At 42.5% G+C, this 21,716-nt stretch overlaps 2 protein-coding genes across 3 annotated transcripts; both read left to right on the top strand.

Moving 5' to 3' along the window:
* The first annotated feature begins 1,018 nt into the window (after window positions 1-1,018).
* LOC111597888 lies at window positions 1,019-8,977 on the top strand. Its single transcript, XM_030224872.1, has 7 exons — window positions 1,019-1,404; window positions 2,141-2,301; window positions 2,924-3,125; window positions 3,988-4,239; window positions 4,298-5,241; window positions 5,335-5,553; window positions 8,706-8,977. The coding sequence occupies exons 1-7, from the start codon at window positions 1,019-1,021 to the stop codon at window positions 8,975-8,977; spliced, it is 2,436 nt and encodes an 811-aa protein (XP_030080732.1).
* Window positions 8,978-16,830: 7,853 nt separating this feature from the next.
* Window positions 16,831-19,940, top strand: LOC111596172 (tetraspanin-13). 2 transcript variants are annotated; one of them, XM_023310270.2, is made up of 4 exons: window positions 16,831-17,105; window positions 17,221-17,388; window positions 17,782-18,159; window positions 18,242-18,551. In XM_023310270.2, exons 1-4 carry the CDS (start codon window positions 17,046-17,048, stop codon window positions 18,314-18,316), a joined length of 681 nt encoding a protein of 226 aa, XP_023166038.1. In that variant the 5' UTR covers window positions 16,831-17,045; the 3' UTR covers window positions 18,317-18,551. The 2 variants fall into 2 exon arrangements, with proteins under 2 accessions (XP_023166038.1, XP_023166036.1); XM_023310268.2 differs by lacking the exon at window positions 18,242-18,551 and adding an exon at window positions 19,332-19,940 and having other exon boundaries at window positions 16,842-17,105.
* Window positions 19,941-21,716: the final 1,776 nt, after the last annotated feature.

Below are 21,716 nucleotides of genomic sequence, written 5' to 3'. Positions count from 1 at the left end.
CAGCTGTTGCTGCTGGTGCCGGCTAGAGGCGACTTACTAAATTTTTTGTGGCTCTTTGTTTTTCACTCAACTCACACACACACATACACAGTCTCGCACACAATGGGCAATTCACTGAGCACTGGTTATAAAACTTAACAAATTCAAAATTTAGCAACATGCATAAATATACATGCTACATGTGCCCAGCACTTGCTGTTGCCAAGCAATCAGAGTAAGCACTCTGCGCTTTTCACTTTCACGCAGTTAGGATTGGCCAAAATTAACGACGGCCATAAAAAACACAACTGCGGATTGTCAGCGCTTTAATGAAGACTTACATAAGCGAGAAAGCCGCAAGACATTAAATAGCCGAAGAACTTAATGCAGCTCCAGTTTAAGAAAAATTTTTAGAAATTTGCCGGTGCAGCCAGGGTGTTGCTGATGCGTTTTATATAGTCGTAAAATGGTTTTGAATTTGTGACGGGTGAAAATTGTGTCTCACAGCTTGATATGATTTCAAAACGCCTACACGCAGACTCCCCCGTGCGCTTGATGCCCTCGTTGCGGGTCAAAGCGATTCTCTGCCTTTCCCAGGCGTCAACACATTTCACACATTTCAACTTGCCCGCGGCGGCGGCCTTAAACATTTCTTTTTATTGTTGTACAATAACAAGCACAAACATTGCTAGCCAGCTGTTGCTTTAATTAAACTCTGTAAGACCTTACAAGCCAGGCAATTAATGCTCACTAGCTTCACGTGCAACATACGCCAGAGACAGGCAGGAACACAGCACAGCACAACAAAACAAAACCAAACAAGTAAAAAGTGCCGTTTGCCCAGTGTAGTTGTCGTTGTTGTTGCTGCTGCGCCACATGCAGCGTAACAGCCTAATATGCAACAACTAATAAAATGCACAACAGGAATTACATAAATTACGCGTAACGTGAAATTAGTTAGTCTAATTAACATTTTGCCAATTTCCCCCCCAACTAATCCGCTTTACTCTCCATTTTTGTGTGCTCTCTTCTAGGCAAAATGTTTCTACGCCGTTGCACTTTTCTGTTGTTGCTCTGCCTAATTGCGAGTGACGCCAACGCCGTGCGCAAAACGAAGCGTCCTGTCAAGCCGGCCAAGCAGACAATTCCACGCACCAATGTGACGCCACCGCCTGCAGCATTGGCTGCCACAACAAGCAGCAGTAGCAGCAGCACCAGCAGCTCCACAACAACAACCACCACCAGCGAACAGAGCGCTGAGGCAGCCCCACTGGCCAGCAGCACCAACAGCGCGATTAGCAACAGCGAGCTGCCCAAGCCGCTGCTGCCACAAACTGATGCACAGCCGGAGCCCAAGACGGACAAAGCGCCCGAAACGGACGATGAGTGCGATCCAGATATGATTGGCTTCGAGATAATTACCGGGTAAGTGTCATAAGCCCAAACATAAAACTTACCCAAACCCAATTTGCATTATTTTCCACATTTATTTATATTCCAAACGAGGGTCCAGCGAAGTTAATAAACTCTTTTCGAGTCTCAGGTTTTCAGTCAATTAGCCGATTTGCATAGAATTGAAGCTCAACGGTAATCAATGCCAAAGCTATTTGACTCCAAGTAGGTGGGGGGTCTGCAGAGGGGCGTGCCATATAGGAGAAACGAGGCTTATCTAATCGCATGGTGTGTTTTGATGTCAGGCAATAGACAAAGCACACAAGAGCGCGCCAACAGCTGACAGCAGCTGCTTATGAGCTTTCTTTCAACGGGCCAGCAGTTGACGCTGACAGCAGCAAGTTCGTTGCCTGAGTCTTTTGTTTAGAGGCCTACTCATAAGCCAGTTATGCGGGAGCCCCATGACGTTATATTTGGTTATTGTGCTTTAGGTACACTTTCAGTTTTCTTTTCGACACGCACAACCTGTTACTGACTAATCAAATTGGATTAGGAGAACTTATGAATTAATCAATGTAAATGAATGTTTCCACCTTGGATATTTACGAAATGTAGGATAGTCTGATTAGTGTAGGGTATGAAGAAGACATTATAATATAGACATTTATCTTCTTTGGGCCAACACAAACACAAATTCATTTGTCGCTTTCTTCACCTGCTTGGATTGTAGTTACACTATAATTTTGTTTTTTTCTTTTATCTTTTATAGCTACGTGTTGTCGGCACCCTCAAAAATGTTGGATACCCTACCCGGCACGCTGATGCTTACGGACTGCTTGGAGGCCTGTCAGAGCAATGAGTCCTGCAGTTCTGTCAACTATGAAACCGGCTTGTGTGTGCTGTTCAAGACGACCGCCGATAAATTGCCAGGTGAGTTAGAAAGTGTGAGAATCTGAATCTGAGGCTGTGGCCGCACAACTGTTGCCGTTGCAGCTTGTGCTGTTGCAGCTGCTGTTTTGTGTGCCAAAGAAAGTTCAATAATTTAGTTGGCCACTCGTTCATTCAATTATTGAGTTCTAGTTCGTGGTGGCCAAGCCGCTGGCGCATAAATCACCAGCGTCAGCGTCAGCTTCAGTGCGAAACACGCCTTTGGTTTTACGCATGATTCGGCAGGCAGCTAAACAGACGGGCAGTCAGGTGAGAGACGAGGACAAACGACAGACGACGGCTCCAAGTTGGCCTGGGCCCAAGCAAACTAGATTTTGCCTATTCTGCAAACTGGCTTTTGGCATTGGCGTTGCGCTAACGCATAATTTCAGGCCAGCCTTGTCGCTGTGGCCGTTGCCGTTGCAGTTGTCGTTGCCGTTGCCGTTGTCGTTGCCGTTGCTGTTGCCGTTGCCGTTGCATTTGCTGCTGCTGCGTTTCTCAACGCCTGTTACTTTGTAGTGAAGGGGCGTGTGCGTAAAACGCATCGCACGCACCACACGCACCACCTGCACCACAGCACACACTACTAGCACCATTTAATACTTTTGGTGTGGCTCTTTTGCAGGTTCACTTTCGCGCTCACAATTTCCGGTTTTCACGATCTACGCACAGAAATCGTGTTTGGGCGTGCGTCCTTGCTCCAAGGCCTGGTGCATTGATCGCGTTCAAGGTTACCGCCTACCCGAACATGTCAAATCTAGTCAGACGGTGCTGTCGCGTCGCGACTGCTTGGAGCTCTGCCTGGGCGAAACGGAATTTACATGCCGGTAAGATGAGCAGGATGCTGCCATCAGCTGTTCAGCTAACCATTACATAATCAACCATACAAGTTCATCCAGTTATGTTTATTAGGAAACAAGGTATCGTGTTACCATAGGTGTAACTAGGCTGCTAAACGAACACCTACAAAATTCAAAACTGGTTCAATGCAGATAGCTAATGAATATGAAGCCATTGATTTGTGATAAGCAATTTACTAGAAGAGTCTGCCAAATAGACTTCGATTTTTATTGAGATTATTTCTGCTTCTCTATTAGTGAAAACTGGATCATAAATTGTGCATAGCATAAAGATAAGGTGAACTGGTTTCACACCAGCCCTGGCCTTGAATAGATTCGAGTGTCAAGATGAAATTGAAAGATAATAATATAGTTTTAGCTGAAAGAAGAAAGAACTTGTTAACAAGCCTTAATAGACTTAGACTTTCAAATAAACTTGCATTGTAATCACAGAGTAAAGAGCGAAACCCTACAAAGCGCTAAGTTTAAGTGCAAAAGAAATAGAATTAGCATATTATTAGAACTAGTTTGGACTGAAGCCCCAAGGCAAGTACTCAGCTTGAGATCAACAGATACCAACTGTATATCTCTACTAATCGAATTAATTTCATAGTAGTAGTAATATAACCTTCAACATATAAGTATAGCTTAAAGATAAATCTTCACTTGCTTCGAGTAGCTATCTATGTACAACACTATGTAGCTCTATTCTATACACTGTATCTAATGCTATATCTTCACATTCTTTCTTTATCTCCGTCTTTCTGAAAAAAAAACAATACCTTCAACCTATTCTACTACCTGTCACAATGCGTACACCTCTGCCGCTCATAACTCTTGCCTTGCGCAGCTCGGCGAACTTCTATCGCCACTCTGGACTCTGTGAGCTCTCGGACATGGACCGCATCACGCTATCGGCAGGCAACAGCGTTGAGGCTTATGAAGGGGCCGACTATCTGGAGAATAATTGCGCTGAGGAACCCAGCAAACTATGCGAATTCAAGCGCATCTCGGGCAAGATTCTGAAGACAGTGGATTCCGTTTATCAGGACATTAACACCATTGATGAATGTCGCGATCTGTGCCTCAACTCGCCCTACAGGTAAAGCCAACGCACTTAGCGAGTAAATGAATAGTTCTCACAGTTGCAACTCTGACAGATGCCACTCGTATGACTACAATGACACTGGCGACATGGTCTGTCGTCTGTCGCATCACAGTCGCGCCACGTTGACGGACGTGATGGATCCCTATCTAGATGTGCCCGAAGCAGCCACCTATGAGCTGTCCGCCTGCTACAATGTGTCTATCGAGTGCCGTTCCGGTGAGATGATCACAAAGATACGCACCTCAAAACTGTTCGATGGCAAGGTCTATGCCAAGGGAGCACCAAAGTCGTGCTCTGTAAGCGTGGACAAATCGCTGGAGTTTGATTTCCGTATGGGCTACAACGATCTCGAGTGCAATGTGCGCCAGAGCGCCTATGGTCGTTATATGAACGATATTGTCATACAGCATCATTCAATGATTGTCACCTCCTCCGACCTGGGCCTGGCTGTCAGCTGTCAGTATGATTTGACCAACAAGACGGTGTTGAATGATGTTGACTTGGGTGTCACTGGCGAGATCGAATCGTCGCTTAGCGAGGAGATAACCATCGATTCACCGAATGTCATTATGAAGATCACGTCACGCGATGGTAGCGATATGAAGCGCATCGCCGAGGTCGGTGATCCCCTGGCACTTCGTTTCGAGATCGTTGAACAGAACAGTCCGTATGAGATATTTGTGCGCGAACTGGTAGCCATGGATGGCTCGGACAGTGCCGAGATTACATTGATTGATGCTAATGGCTGCCCTACCGATCAATATATCATGGGCACCATACAGAAGCTCTCGCACAATCGCAAGGTGCTGCTCTCTCAGTTCGATGCTTTCAAGTTCCCATCCAGCGAGGTGGTACAGTTCCGTGCCTTGGTAACGCCCTGCATTCCACGCTGCGAGCCTGTCATTTGCGATAGTGAGGATGGCGCCAGCGGCGAGCTGAAGTCCCTTGTCTCCTATGGCCGCAGGAAGCGTTCCGTGGTGAATGGCACCGATGGTGGTAAGTATGGCACAGCTGCTAACTAACTTTTGGCTTTTGGCTTTGGCTTCTGGCCGTGGCTCATTACGTTGCTAACTGCTTGCCAATTCACAGGCGAGTTCATGGTCAGCACACGCCAGCAACGCGAGCGCCGCGATGTTGGCTCAGCCCCAGCCGATGATAACATACTGCTCGTGCAGTCCATACAAATCACAGACAAGTTTGGGTTCCAGGCCGAGGATGGTAGCGACGCCAGCCTCAACTCAGGCGAGCCACACGAGAAGGCCTACGCGGGCGTTGCCCAGGACAAGCTCACTTGTCTTAATGGCTATGGTAAGTTTGGCTCCCTCTGTGAAAATGCCCAATCAAGAGCGAATCAAAACATCCAAAGTTGATGTTGCTCCCGCTTCAGCTGCTGCTGCTCCTGCTGCTGCTGCTGTTGCTGCTGCAGCACGCTGATTTGCATAGACAAGGCGGAGAACGTTGTTGACGTCGTGCTGCTGCAGCCAGCGGGTGGCGGATGGCTGTAACTGAGGATGCGAATGCGTTTTGCTGGCAGCCAGCAGCCAGCAGCCAGCTGTCCGCCTGCCAGTTGCCTGCTGCGTCGTGAGCCAGCGGCTTGTTTTGCCCATTGTTGGCTGCTCGCTAATTTTGATAATGAATCAATTTTTCATCATTGCCACTGACGACTGCATGAGAAATAAATTGGATTCTCTAGCTATGTGGCTCATGTCCAGAATGTGTACCGCATTCTGGCAGCAAGTTATGATGCAGATGCTAATGCCGATGCTGCTGCTGTTGTTGTTGCTGCTGCTGTGGCTGATGCCGCAGAGCCGCCGACTCACGACCAGGTCACTAGTTCAATAAGATGTGCCGCGCCAGCAGCTGTGCAGGATGAGATGCTGCTGTGCTAGTGGCAGCAGCTGCTGCCGCATTACTGCACGCCTCATTTTCGTGCGGCGCGAAAAGTTTGCACAGTTAGCTAAGCTCCTTGCCGCCGCCCCCTGCCCCACACAACACCAGTTGTCATTGTGGAGCTTTGTAGAGCAATTGCCATGCGCGTTCGACATGGCGCATTAATAACAAATGCAGCGTTGAAGCGTTAAATTTACAGCTTGTTAGCCGGCAGCAGCAAGTCCAGCTGCTGCTGCTGCTGCTCTTGCTGCTTATCCAGGTTCATTTGGTCCCCAGATACAGCAGCCACATCAATTTCTGTTGCAATTACGCGCTGCACCGCAAAGCGAAGCGCGTCGAGCTCATTGGCCGCAATTAGAGCAACGGTTTTCTCCTCAGTTAAAGCTCATTTGCCACACACATTGAAGATGGAGAGCGTGAGCGCGTGCAGCAATACGGTGCGTGTGGCATGTAGCATGTGGCAATCAATCTAGCGGCAAAGCTTCAGCTTTATCTCCATAATTTATACAAATTTATTTGAATTATGCATTTTTCATAACTCCATGGCAAGAATGCTGCCTATAATCTAACTGGCCATGGCTATAATCTCAGCCATAAGCTTAAACTGATCAATTTTGAAGACTTCAATTTAGAGTTTATAGAACGCGTCAATTATTTTGAAATTTGTTTTGTTTAAGCTATTCTATTTAATTAGGGTTCATGTGCCACCAGGCAACAAAAGTGTGAGAGAATTTATGAATTAAGAATTTATGAATTTCATGCAGCTGCATTATTTAAGCAACCAATTACAATAAACTGGACCAAATCCTGCTTGGATGTTAGCAAAAGTCATATTACAAATTAGTTAAAAGCTAAAGTTTCCAACTCTCATCAGCAATCCACATCAGAATCCACATTATTAAATATACTTATCAACATCATTATTAGGTCAATTCTAATTGCACACAATGCAATGCATTAGCTCGCATCACTTTCATTTAATATCCCTTTTCCTGCTTGGTTTCATTCACTTTCACAACGATAAATATATATCTAATGTTCGGCTCCTCAATATGTGTCCAATCAAGTTTTACTCGCTTTCATCTCAGATGCAACATGATGCACATCCGATTTGTGCACTGGTTCCCATAATGTAAAAGCCAAAAATGAGAAGATGACACGCAACAGCAGCAACAACCACTACGTGCTGATGCTGTTCATTGTTCTAAGTTGATGTTTGTATTTATTGCTATTGTTGTTGATTTTGAGTCTATTTTGAAAATGTTTACCATTTGATTGCTTTGGCGGCTGCCCCCTCAACGTTTATCATAATTGTAATAATTTCATGTAGTTTGTTGTTGTGCGGGTCATACGCACAGTCAGCCAGGCCAGCCGGCTAGGCTGGCAGAAAGAGACACAGATCATGAGGGCGAATGAGCAACAGAGAGAGAGAGAGCGATATTAGTAAAGAGAGATAGACAAACAGATAAAAGGTAAACCAAGCACATAAATAAAAGCTCAAGTGCGTGCGCTTTGTTATTGAAACTCGTTAAAGTCATTGCCAACAGACCACGACAACGATGACGACCACGACACCAACAACAACTACAACAATGACAACAACAACAGCAACAGCTACAACAGCGTTGTTATTTGTTGTTGCTCTTGTAAGTTTGGGTTAGTTTTGGTTGTTTGTTGGTTTTAAGACGTCGGCGCTTACTTTTTATGGGCATTTGATGTACAACAGCAACAACAACAACAGCAAAACCAACAATAACAACAAAGCCGAATGCATATGTAAGCTATAATCTGTGATAGTCATCAGCCAATGCCATCATCATCATCATCGTCATCGTCATCGTCGTCATCGTCGTTGCTCTTAAATTCTGAAAAATTCGTGAACTGGACGACAACGCATGCGAGCTAAGCGAACGGCTTGCTCTGCACTTTGGCGGCACTTTCACCCGATTTCTACCATTGGCATTGGCATTTCGAATTTCCTCTGTCCATTGGCCGTTGGTTTTTAACTCCAATCTACCATCTCCGGTCTCTCGTTGGCGGCTTATTTATGTGGCATGTTGCACAGTTGAGTGTAGAACCAAGTGCATGCCCCGCGTGTAGGAGCATGAAAAGTGAAGATCGACTCGAAACGTAAAAAAAAACAAATAAAAAAAGATATATATATAAATGTTTATATATATATATATATATATATATATATATATACAAGAGAAATATGCAACTCATGCACTAAATTGTCGCCGCTTTATTTTCTCATTGTGCTGCTGTTGTTGTTGTTGTTGTTGGTCTTCAACTTGTTGCTGTCAAAAGTTGGTCACTTGGCCGGTCATTGGTATAGCCCCAAGGCAACTGTTGCGAGTGAACTGGGTCAAGCGGCATACACTTTTGTTTTCTTTGATAACTAAGCAAGTTGGTTTCGTTGTTCGCTTCCTTGTTGCTGCGCTGGTTCCTCATTATCGGCCATTCGCTCTTTTCTCTCTTTCCTGTTTTGATAAGCATGCCGTTAATCTGAATCAAGTTTTCAGTTCTAATCTGTGTCCGCCTCTTTCCCCTTTTCCATTTCATCGCAGGTCTGATCTTTGCCGGCTCACTGTTTCTGCTCGCCCAGCTGAGCATCTTTGGCATTTGGAAGACCGTGCAGCGACGCACACGCAAGGAGCGCTATCTGTATCAGCAGGATCCCACGCCCACCATCACATATGGCGCGCCCACAATATTGTACGGACCGCCGCCAGCAGCCACGGGCAGCATGGCCGGGGCGTCGCACGCGAACAGCGCCAAGGATACGCTGAGCAAGCTGTATGACAGCGGCATCAATGGACGCTATGGACAGCAGTACTAAGATGGGTATCGGATAGCTCTCACAGTTAGCTGGGAACAAACGCAATATGCCTCGAAAGCTTCAAAAGATTCGATGAGACTTGAATAGCACATATATATCTATGTTCGCCAAGCAGCGATGCATTAAAATCATTTGAAAAATTCATAGTTTAATTCTACTTAAAAACAAAAAACGAAAAATTAGCATAAGCTTAATTTAGTTAACACGTAACTTTATCGAAAAAAAACGTATCGAAACGATTTCAATTCGAATGCGCGCTTCAAAATGCACTGGAAGATGTATCTAGGTATATCTATCTAAATATATCTATATATTCCAGCATTTTAAAACAGCGCATTGCATAGAAGCAAATCAAATATTTAGCATCGAAAATTGTAGTAAATTTTTAGAAGTTTTCTCTCTAGCGCAAATTAGGCTAATTTTTGTTTAGTAACACAAAATATATTTATATCTGTGTGTGTAGTGTAAATCTCTGGCATGCGAGTATCTAAAGTCTAAGTCTATAACTGAGGCAAACATTGAAGTGCATTTATAACTATTACCCCACTACTTTATTTATTGATTGTATTATTTATTGATGCATCGAGCTGCTTTTTACGTTTATAGGAAGCGTAGCCATAATATTTCCTGCAGATTTGCCAAATAATTTTGTATCAAAATGTTTGCGTCAAATTTCTTGCAATCGGCTGCGTTTCACACACTCGAATCAACTATATTTATTGTACTTAACTTACTATTTATTGCTAATTTATTTATTGCCAATTGCTAATCGCTAATCGATAATTGCTAATTTATTGCCGAACCGCAGAGAGGTGCTAAGTTATTAGGTGCTTAGCATGAGACTACACATCAGCAAGACATCAGCAAATAAAGGCTAAAGTTTAAGGATCTTAATTTTAAAGAGAACATCAATAATTATACACTTTTGCTAAACAAATTGTACTGATTAAGTAATGCAATAAACTCTACACATAATAAACTCTATAAATATCTATAAATGCCAACTGAGTTTTTATTTATGGGCAGATTTCTGAAGAGCAAAGGTATTATATGCTTACGGGCATAGGCGAATAGTATATTTATGTATGAAATATGGTCTTACAATATCAGATTTCATATAGACTAATAAATATTATAACACCTGCTGTTGTGTAGGCTAACCTAAACTTATTAATACATATATATCGAGTGTTCTTTCAGAGCTACACATGTTTAAGTCCTAATAAAATAAAGAAATAAATTTTTAATATCAATAAAATTTATTTTATTAGATAGTTGATTTAATGACATTAATGTTTAAGCATAATTTCGGATATATGTCATCATGACAAATCTGGAACACCATTTTTCACAATCAAGTTCAGCATTGCCTTTGAAATCATGTGTGGGTCATTGACTTCGCCAGCCCATAAAATGCACCAAACACTAATTTTCTATACGTGTAATGGATGGACTTAAGCTGATTGATTATCTGTACTGCAGATACGACAATTCTGTTTACCAATCAACCATAACTGGGATGTGCCCGATAAGTTTGACATAAAAACCATTATCTTGAACAAAATTTCTATCTAAATCTATTAATAATAAAATGTCAAGCTAAACTCAACAAAAAGTAGCTATTAAATATTTAAAAAATTTGCATATAAAACAGTGTTCCTAATTCAGATTTGTGAGCCTTTAAAAAACACCCTTTAAATATATCTAGAAGAAAGACTCGTTCATTGATTATTTATTTTTGGAACGGACTTAAAATTAAAAAACTATTATTCACACAAAACGTATGTATATATTATATTTCACATAACCACAATGATAAATGTTGTTTTCTCTTTTGCTATTGAATGATTTCTAAAAGACGAATCATCTTAATTAACATTCTGTGGCTGACAAATTGCTAGCTAATAAATTTATTAACTGATGTAGTTGCTGCTGCTTCGGGTGCTGTTGCTGCTGGCAATATGTCATTACAGCGATTGATGGATAGACAGAGTGCAGACAGTAGCGACCCTACCGAAGGCAACGAAGCAGCTGCTCGTTAGCGATTGCCCCAAGTTTTGTTTGTCAGAGCACTTAAGCTTGATATATGACAAGTGCGTTTGCAGGTTAAGTGAAATGCTAAAATGGCAACAAATTACAATAATTTCACGGCATTGTGAGCATTCAGGCACACACACACGCACACAGAGACGTGGACAAAAGTGTTAATCAAATTATGAAACATAGCAGCGAGTTAACCGAGCCGTTTTACGATCTCTTTAACGCTTCAGCTACGCACGCCATTAACAACGAGAGGCTGAGCTGCAAACTCGAGCGACGGCAGCTGATCACAAATTCAGAGTAGACCTGAAAAGCTCACGCTGAAACTGAAACCGAAACTGAAACTGTAGGTGAGGCTGATGAAGCTGTGGCTGAAGGTGAGGCGGCATCCATTAATCAAACGCACAGCGCACAACGATCTGTGCGAATTGTTGAGACGCGTGCCGCAACGCTCTCAGCGCTAAATAAAGACATCGTCTGGGAAGAACTCGAGAGACGAGAGCGGAAAGCGTGTCCAAGTAGGTGCCACAACGCATGTGTTGGCAGCGAACAACGTGCGTTGGCTTGAATAAAACGCCCCTATTAAAAAAGCATCAACAACGCGTCGAGCGTTGACAATTTTTATGGCCAACTCTGGTGCGTATTTGGTCTGCGCTTAGAGCCAGGCCAGCCGTACCTATGCATGCGTCACCGCATGTGGCTGGCTGGCCACAACAGCCGGCTGCACGACGTGGCCAAGTGTGGGCATTAGCGCTGACAGCTATGCAAATACCTGGCCATTAAGTCTTTGTCATTTAGCAATGTCTTTTAATTAGCGGTATGGCCTGTCGCCCTCTCTGGCCAGGAGCAGCTTTCTAAACACAATAGCGTCTGTGGCGGAGGTTGGCCAGCAACACCCACACTTCTTGACACTCGGCTCGAGTTGCATTGACAAACGTTTTGCTCGCCTTTTGGCCCACATCGCTGCATAAAGCTCGCATTGAACACCCTCACGCTTTATGGCCATTTGCATTTGCATTTAAATGTTTTTGACGGAGCTGATTTTGTTGCACAGCGCTTCCTGAGAGCGCATCCGCCAGCGCTTGCCATGTTGGCCACATCACGATTTCTTGGCCAGGCCGCCTGTTGTTTTTCGACGTTTTTTCTTGCATTTTTTTCCTTTTTTTTTTTGTTTGGTTTCTTCACAGTTTGCCGTTTGTTTACAGCTGCTCGCATTGATTGAAAAATTATGCACTTGCCATGACGATGGGCAATGTCAAATGCCAAATGCTAAAAAAGACCAACAGTGAAATTTTGCTCAATCGGCACACCGAACCTTATATGCCCAATCTGGCATAGATACATATATATAGGTGATCTGGGCATATGTATCCCAGGGAAGCCCAAACTTATTCAGGCCACATTGCTTCTGGCCAGTCATATTTTACGACAGCAATACACTGAAAGAAAAGCAGAGCTTGCAGTGAATTTGAACCCGATTTTGTTTACTTTTTTATTCTATATTATTCAGTTAGGCCAGCCCAAGGCATTTGTTTTGAAGCTGCTTCAGCTGCAACTCCCTCACTTCGTTCTGCTGCCAAACAAGCTCAATGACGAGCTGCTGATACCCTTTGGTACAGGGTATTACTTGAGCCGTTGGTAGCTAGGAATTCTAGCACTTCAAAACGAAAAACGTTTTCCATTTTGGCAACCTGAAAGCGAGGTTGAGCCTGCTTACTTTTCTTTTCGCCAGCTTGTCCTGCTCATTAGCAAACCTGGCAGCGGTGTCTTTTTGGCCCATGGGCAACGGCAACGGCAGCGACAACAGCAACAGCAACGGCAATGGCAATGGCAACGGCAACGGCAACGGCGACATTGCCGACAGCTGTTAGCCAGTTTTCACCTAATTAAGCAAACAAACGTGTGGGAAATCGCCTGCAAAGTCCCCTGCAACGCCCCTGATTACTTTCGCCTTGGGGCTGGGCCAAACTAATTGCCTTGAACATGGGGTTTAAATAGGCTCAAGGAATGCAACCAAAACATTTGTCTCTAATTGCAGCGCTGCCCAATTGGGCAGGCCAAATTAAATTAAATGCAGCTCGAACCCAGCAAGCTGCCTAAAAGGGGGGCACAGTTGCAGCAACGCAGCAACGTGCAACGTGCAACGGCAACTGGCAACGGCAGCCGCAGCCGCAGTCGCAGTCGCAGCAACAACAATTTGTTGCAAAAATACAAATTGGAACATTTTGTAGAAGCTGTGCGCAGGCGCAACGCTGTGAGAATTTATGGCCCTGCCGGGGTCACTGCCTAGTGGGGATAACATCTGTTGACGCGTCGTGCGCGCAATGCGCATGCAAGGCCCACCAAACCAAAGGACATTGACCAGACAGGGCCAAAGCTGAAGCCAAAGCCATAGCCATAGATACAGCCGCAGCCACAACCACAGCCCCAGTCCACAGTCGGTGGCAGTGGCACTGGCCAGAGCCAGCCAGCCGAACTGGCAGACAGATAAAACCGTTGCAGAGCGCGAAAGCAGTTGAAAAACCATTAGAAATTGTAAAATAGTTCAGTTACTCTGCAGCTCGCACTGGCGGCGATGTGGTTTTGGCCAAAATTGATCTTCAAATTCCATTGGCAGAAGATTAAGCAAGCGCTACATTGCCCAAGAATTTGAAGTCTTAATTTACAGGACAACAGTGTGGGAAAATCCTTATCAAAAGTTTCCACCCGAACGGACTATGCAAATGGTTTTTTCAGCCCAGAAATAATCGAGCTGAAATATGTTCTCTATAAAATATATATTGCAAAAGTTGACTTTCTATATAGTTCGAATATGACTGAAGATATAGTGGGAATTAGTTTCAGGAACTTGTCATAAGTAAAGCTAGGAAAAACTGCTTTCACAATCTCAATCTTCAAATCATTTAAATATTTAAAATTTATTCCCTTGATAAAGGATTTTTTTTGAAATTCCGATAGAGTTGATGCGTTGGGCCACAGGCTAATACCAAATCGGTTTTTTGAACTTGCAACGGATATTGTATATATAAAGCAAAAGTATAATAAATAATCATAATCGATATATTTAGCGAATGTTTTCCTCAAGTGCTGCTTTAATAAATCTTCAACTTTTTACAGTTAATGAATAATTGCATTTGTATCTTAAGGCAGTTGATGGGCTCTTTCATGCAACATCATGTTGCAACCCTGGGCAGAGTTACTTCCGCTGCCAGAGCTGGGCAGCAGTTGGCAACTGTGCGACCTTTTGGTTCGCTGCGTATTCAATTTGGGCCCGGCCTGGGATCTTCCTCGTGGCTTCATTGAGGGCGTGCGTGAAAACTGTTTGGCTGCACAAGGAAGGCCGCTGGCTTGGTGCATGGAACCTCGTCCAGGTCTTGGGTTCGGGTTCAGGACAACAATCGCAGTAAGTGATTACGTAACCAGTGCATTGTTCTTTGGCTGCGTTTTTATTTCATTGAACAACGCAATGGAGGAGCGTCTGGAGGCCGCTTATCAGCATCAAACGGCGCGAGGAAGCTGCAGCCAGCCAGGCTGCCAGGTATTCAGAGGCAGAGGCTAGCGAGCCAGAAAAATAATTTATTCACAGCCATTATGCGCTGCGAATTTATGCCACTTCCTGGTGGAACAACTACAAATAGCCATTTAAAATGCGATAAAAATAGCGCCAACGGGCGCAAAAGCAAAAGCAAAAGCAAAAGCCAGGCGAAGATGCTCTGCACAATGCGCTCACATCGTATCACACTCAAGCGGGGGGCGTGGCCAGGGCGTTTTGCGGCATTTTGCCGCAATGACTGCCAAGCATGAAACCGTAAAATGGGTTTTCAATAAACAGACCCACAGAACGTTTGCCAAGCTGGTGCCGAGCGAGAAACTTGATGCCGGCCAAAACAATGCGACAAATATTTGAATATGTTAATTAGTTTAGCAATGTTGCAGACGTTCTTGTTGTTGTTGCCAGTTGCCAGTTGCCAGTTGCCAGTTGCTTGTTGCTGTTGTTGCATTTAGCTGGGCACGATCAGTTCTATCGGCGGACGTGCATCGGGGCAGTCTAATTTCATGTGTTGCCATCTTGTTAGGACAGTTAGGAGCAGTTAGTGTTGCAGTTGCAGTTGCAGCCAAAGCGTTTTGCATCTTCGCACCACAAGACTAACGAGCTTAAACGCCTGCCTGCTGCATGCTGCCTGCCCCACAGTCGCCGCCTGCACTTGCATTGCGATTCATATTTACGAGTACGCCACATTCGAGTTCTGTGCACATTTTTATGATTGGTATGCACAGGCCAAGCAGGCAACGCTTGCATTTCGCTTTTCGCATTTACCTGGCTGTCATGCCCAGCGGCCGATGGCCACACACATACAGCCAGCTACCAATAAAGCTGCCAATGAGCCGGGCTAAAAACAACTGACAGGCCGACAGCAGCAGCCTTATAAAGTCACAGGCCAGACCAAACAGTCAAGCGACTCAGCATTTTCCCCAATTGCACGCAAAGCTGAGATGGAGATGCTTCACCTGATCTGTATGTGGGCGTGTGTGTGTGTGTGTGCGTTAGTGTTGCCAACTCTTGTGATGCAGCAAAAAAGGCTAGTTCAGCAGGGAAACAACATTTTATTATATAAAAAACTTTTTAAAGAAACAAAAAAAATATTTATAAAAAAGTAAAGCAAAATTATTTTACACAACATTTGCATATCTCACAATTTTCATAGAAAAATTTGCCTAATAAATAAAAGTGAAATTATTTCTGTAGATAAAAAATAATAATAAATAAGTTTTTTATTTATTATAATAGTAAAAATAAATGGGAGAAAAGAATCTTTCAAGCCAAAAAAAGCTAAGCTCTCCGAAGAGAACTTTCAAATGGGGAAACGCCATTTTGGTTTTATCGAAAGCTAGATTTGGCGGAAATTAAGTGGTAGTAGCAGCACTGATGTGCTTGTACATTCACCTGTGGCATTTTTTGCGTGCTAAGGCTGTAGGTGTTGCCCGGCACCAGCTGATGGCTTTGACAGCTACTAAATTTAGCTTTAAGAGCGCGAGACGCGCGTTCCTTGTCCAATTTTGGGCAGCAGCCAAATGGTTTGGCCGGCCGGCGCTTATCGCTTGACCATAAATTTATGTACGTCGTTGTTGTTTGCCAAATATTGCCAGCTTGGAGGTCCTAGGCCAATAACTTGTGCCAAGACAACACGCAATGAAGTTGTTTGCCTTTGAATGTTGCATTTAGCCTGTTGCCTGTTGCCTGTTGCCGGTTGCCGGTACGTGCGGAATTTTACCTGGCATAAAAATGCAATTAACGGCACTTGTTCGCCATCGCTTCAAATAGTTGTTCCTGTGTTCTGTTGTATTTTCACTGTGACACAACACGAATGAACACATAACGACTTACACAAAACAATTAAAGTCCCTATTAATTTACATATTGATTTCAGTTAAGTTTCATATTTCACACTTGTTTTACACTCTGCACAAAACACTTTATAACTTCATTCATAAAAATATTTACTATTGTTGCCAAATTCGGGTTTGTTTCTTTGCTAGATGTTAGCGTTGCCAGCCACTAAATGTTGCGTTACCAACCAAGCTTCAAGTTGGCTACGCTGTATTGAAAATATAAGCAACTAAAATTTTCTAAAAAAAACTAAAATTTTTTTATTTCATAAGAACTGGAATAATTTAATACAGTCTTAGTAAACTATGTTGCAATTAATTAAATCTATAAAAATAACTTAACAAGACGGCCGAATTATAATTCACAATGTTAAGCCATAGAGTTGCCAGATCAACAAAACACAGTTTCTTCTTCCGTAGTATCTATCCAACTGTCATACACTATTCTTATCTCTTCCTGGTTCATATTTCGGGTAATTTTTAGTCCATTTCTTAACAATTGCTGCGCAATATTTAGTACGTTTTGTGTGTGTATTACAGTGAAAGTGAAACCTGCGCCATAGCAAACAAAAAAATAATAGAAAATATTTTTGAAAATTTAAGAATTAAACATAAAATATAAATTAACAACCAAAGCAAAATGTGTGGGGGTTTTACCTGCTCGAAGAATGCGCTTATTGCGCTTAACATTTTATATGTGGTAAGTAGGAGCAGCAACAATATGAAAATTTAGCATTGCATACACAGAAAAAAAACATTTCTTAGTATCTATGCTGCAACTGTAATTTTTTTTGTTTCGCATAATTTGTATACAGATGATTGGTTTCTTGCTGATTGGCGTTGGGGTCTATGCACGGGCGGCCTCCGTTGTCACAAATCTGCCAATAGTTGGAGGAATCCTCGCCTGCGGCGTTATACTCATCTGTATTTCTTTGCTGGGGCTCGCTGGCGCCGTCAAGCATCATCAAGTGATGCTTTTCTTTGTATCCTTTTTACCAACAACAAAAACTATGCGTATGTGTGTGTATGCGAATGTGCAGGATGTATGCAGTGTGCTCCGCCAACCACAAATCTGAAGGTCAACGCATGTCGATGGGACTGACATTGTTCTAACCGTACAACAAATCCATATACACACATAAGTGTATATGTGTACGTGTCTGTGTGTGTGTATCACACGGCAGCTGCCATGAATCAAGTTACTCGACTAATTAGCTTGCCTCTGGCTTCCGCACATTTCGCAATTGCGTCAGCTGCAGCTTATCGTCCAAGCTGTTCATAATAACAATATTCACTAATAGCTTTTATGTTTGCTTTAATATTGAGATAACAATATCATGATTTGGTTTTGCCCTTAACCCAATGCACTCTCTCAGTACATGATAATTTTGTTCATGCTCTTCCTCATTCAGTTCTCCATTGCCAGCTCATGCCTGGCCGTCAATTCGGTGCAGCAGCAACAGTTCGCTGAGCACGGCTGGAAGACGGTGCCAACCAAGTTGCGCAAACAGGTGCAAGACAGTTTTCTTTGCTGCGGCTTCAATGCCACCACCACCACTACCACCAACACCATCAACAGCGACAGCAGCATCGATGACGAAGAGCCCAGCTGCGAGATAATCAACAGAGAATGTTGCGTGAACTCGAAGGATCCACTTTGCCACTGCGAACCCTGCGGCCCCCTATTGGAGAACAAAATTGATTATGCTTTCAAGCTGTGCGGCGGTCTGGGCATCTTCTTCAGCTTCACTGAGGTGAGTGTGTCTCATAGCTAACTTACGTTCGGCCTAATTTGTAATCTCTTGCAATTGTATTTTCTCAATGACATGCATTCAGTTCGTTGGTGTTTGGCTAACAGTGCGCTATCGCAATCAAAAGGATCCGCGCGGCTTGCCCAGCGCCTTCCTCTAAATTGCACAACTAACCCACAAAAATTTAAAAATATATATTCATTATAAACAAATACTAGTTGCAGGCGCACAAGCGCTCCAATCGCGTGTGTCGCTACACTAGAAAGTTGATGTCAATGTAAATGTAAATTTCATGTTCATGCAACAATCGTGGGTCTATTAGATCAACTCTGTGGTTAGCTGTTCTATTAGACAGACCACATACGTATACACACACACACACCAAATATAGACACACATTTATATTTATATACAAACACCTCTACCCTATACGCATACATAACCGCATGCATAAAACATATATATACATAAATTACTATAAAACTGAGTACGTAATGCGTTAGGCCATACCTACATACATTTACAACTCTAGTAATACTTCATATACATATATACTTCTATATACATATAAATATATATATATACAACTTATCGCAACTAAACACATACACATCCATATTTCCAATACACACACACTAACAAAATCTTTGGCGGCGTAAATTTGTTAAATATCTTAGAGAATATAAGTTCGGCAAACACATATGGTGAGACATTCATATATATCTTTTATATTCTGTCTTTGATTTCTAATTTCACTTAAATTTTCATTTTAATTTAGATGCTTTTGAGGACATTATCAGAAATTGTCTATTTCTATCAGCCAAGTGCCTCCTTAGTGCTGTCCGTTGCTATGTTTCTGTTTAAGCTAGTCTGTCAATGATATATATAAGTCAGAGATGATGGGCCTGAATATATATTTGTTCAATTAACTTTTTCCACATTTAACTTAGCGGACTACTGTACTAATTTTATTCTAAACAATGTGTAAGACCATATCAAACGGGATTTTAGTGTTCCATGGCTCCTACAAAAGTAACAGCTTCAGAATAGTCCTTTTCTATAATGGATCTCTGTGCTATTCAACTTTGGCATGCCAAAGATACTTAAGTTCTTTTTGTTTGGTTTTCATTTTCTATCAACTTATTTAATTTGGTTTTTTTTGCAATTTTCAATAGGTCTTGGCCGTTTTTCTCGCGCGTCGCTATCGCAACCAGCACGATCCCTGCTACTTGCCCGCACGCGCCGTTTTTCCACACAACTATCAGTACTGAGTGAAGATAGTGACGGAGCTGGAAGGAGATCAAAGAGCCGAGGCGCAGGCAACTTTTAGTCAAAGGGACGAAGGCTGATTTATCATATATTTTATACAAACCTCCTAGCCTAAACTGAAGACAACTAAAATTTCAGAGACATGCAATAGGTCTTTGAATAGGTGCATTAAGTGCTTGATTAGTTCCTCGTTTTAATTGTTATAGAGAGATTAAGTTTCCCACACTTGAGATTATAATTGGTTTGGTGTTCAATATGAAATCAATAATTGAACATGCTTATTTTAATTAGCTTATACATATTTTTAGTTCGCAACTGGCAACAATCATAAAACTCAACACAAACTGCTGTACCACAGAAAGTTATAAAAAGCGAAATTTAAAGAAAACAAAAACTATAAATCATTTCGAACCTGATATAAGAGTAGAACCAAGTCAAATGTAACTAACAACGGTAACTGTGTTTTAACAAAGCGTAATATATACATAAAGGCAACTTATATACATCTACATATACTATATATTTAAATATATAGATATATATATATATACATACGAAATATACAAATATTCAAAATAACAACTATAAAACCCAACTATAGATGTTAGATGTGTGTTAAAACTTTGAGATTTGCACTAATATTGCAACAGAAAAAATACAAAAAAAAAACCCAAATACATGTCAACAAATATTAAAGTCTTAAAATATCAAACACATTTCCAGTGAAAAACTACCCTAAGCTTTGCTTTTCCTCTGTTGCTTGCTCTGCTAATTTTCTTTTACCCACTGAGGAATATATCAATAAATTTTTCAATTACTCAGCGGCGCCTGCTGCTGCCTCCTTTGACTGCACCCACGCAGGCAATCAGAGAAATCCTTTCTCTACTTTTCTCACCACAAAACACACACACACACATACACATACACACTCACACACACACCACAACCAACAAGTTGAAATAGTTTTTCCTCTTGCTTTTCTTTTCGTATTTCCTTTCAAGCTACAAAGAAACCATTAAATAAAATTTCTCTGTATTCTGTGCTGTGATTGAAGTAAATATGATCTTTAAAAACCAAATAAACTCTCGAGTTTCATTTCCCAATTTATCTTGACGCTTAATTAAGAAACGACTGTCTACCATTAGTGAGCTGCGCATAAAGTTTCGTCTTCTAATTTGTTGCTAACGGGCAGCACAGTGGATGGCAACGTTGCAAGGACGCAAGGCTTACAAATTGAATCAGCTGAACGCAATTTTACTCACAAATTAAAACAAGCCTCAACTTGAACTGGTTTGTTTCCATTTAAAGTAAAAGACTTTGGAACTTCAGACACCTGACACCTCAAGAAAATGTTATGAAAATCAATTCATCAAAGTTATATATATTTGACTAATGGAGTCTCTCAGGTCAGCTTGCAAACTAAATTGCGAGATGTCATAATGAAGCCAATTCAGTTTAGTTCAGTTCTTAAAAGGATTCACAGCTTCAATTGAATTGATTTAATGACCAACTCTTAACTTATTCCAGTTGGTCCTTATGGCTAAGTCCATTATGGAAAAGAGTCCCACGGTGCGGTGCGCCTTGCCGCATGCCACAGGCCGCCTACCAGAAGATTAACGCACGCAGTTTGTTTGACACCTCCCCGGGGAACCAGCTGGGCTGTGTGGGTGACATTTTCACAGACTTAAGGGGGATGACACATTGGGCCCCAAACAAATACCCAACAAATTTTCGGTTGCCAAAACCGTTTCACTCAAACTTCTGAGCCAATTCGACTCAAACGAGGCCAAGTTCAACGCACTCGCGTCCAATGGAAGTGGTGGAGCGTTCTTTTAAAAAATACCGGAGCATAGAGAAGTATGTTCAGAGAGAGAGAAGCAGCAAAAGAGAGAGAAACGGCCAGCTGAGTGAGCGCAATTTTGGTGGGCCAACCAGGAACTGTTTGGGTTATGTAACGGATGCGCGGTCAGGTGGCCAACTAGGGTGGTGTAATCCCAGAGCACGAAAAGTGGTTGCGGTGGTAGCACATGGCATGTGCTTTTCCAGACGAATTTGTTGTTCGCCAAAGCAGCGGACGCCGCCGTTTGGGACAACATACGACCTAGCGCAAGTTCTCGATGTGTCAGGTTAACGGACAGGACACGACATGCACAGTTGCAAGTACGCATAAGACACATGTATTATGTAAATTGTATATTTATATATATATATATATATATATATATATATATATATATATATATATATATTTGTGCTCGCCTGGAGCCAGGCATGTCCATTGAGGACACATG

The sequence above is a fragment of the Drosophila hydei genome, unplaced genomic scaffold, assembly GCF_003285905.1.
Source record: "Drosophila hydei strain 15085-1641.00,03,60 unplaced genomic scaffold, DhydRS2 tig00008119-arrow-pilon, whole genome shotgun sequence".
NCBI lineage: Eukaryota > Metazoa > Arthropoda > Insecta > Diptera > Drosophilidae > Drosophila > Drosophila hydei.
The sequence above is the reverse complement of the archived record's forward strand: the minus strand, read 5'-3'. Positions and strand labels throughout refer to the sequence as shown.

Bases quoted from the DNA above. Each gene is read 5' to 3' on its own strand.
- LOC111596172 (XM_023310268.2), top strand. From the start codon at position 17,046: ATGTGTGGGGGTTTTACCTGCTCGAAGAATGCGCTTATTGCGCTTAAC. The intron at 17,106-17,220 runs GTAAGTAGGAGC...ATTTGTATACAG, and splicing joins CGCTTAACATTTTATATGTG to ATGATTGGTTTCTTGCTGAT. The intron at 17,389-17,781 runs GTATCCTTTTTA...GCACTCTCTCAG, and splicing joins ATCAAGTGATGCTTTTCTTT to TACATGATAATTTTGTTCAT.
- LOC111597888 (XM_030224872.1), top strand. From the start codon at position 1,019: ATGTTTCTACGCCGTTGCACTTTTCTGTTGTTGCTCTGCCTAATTGCG. The intron at 3,126-3,987 runs GTAAGATGAGCA...TGCCTTGCGCAG, and splicing joins GAAACGGAATTTACATGCCG to CTCGGCGAACTTCTATCGCC. The intron at 4,240-4,297 runs GTAAAGCCAACG...CAACTCTGACAG, and splicing joins TGCCTCAACTCGCCCTACAG to ATGCCACTCGTATGACTACA.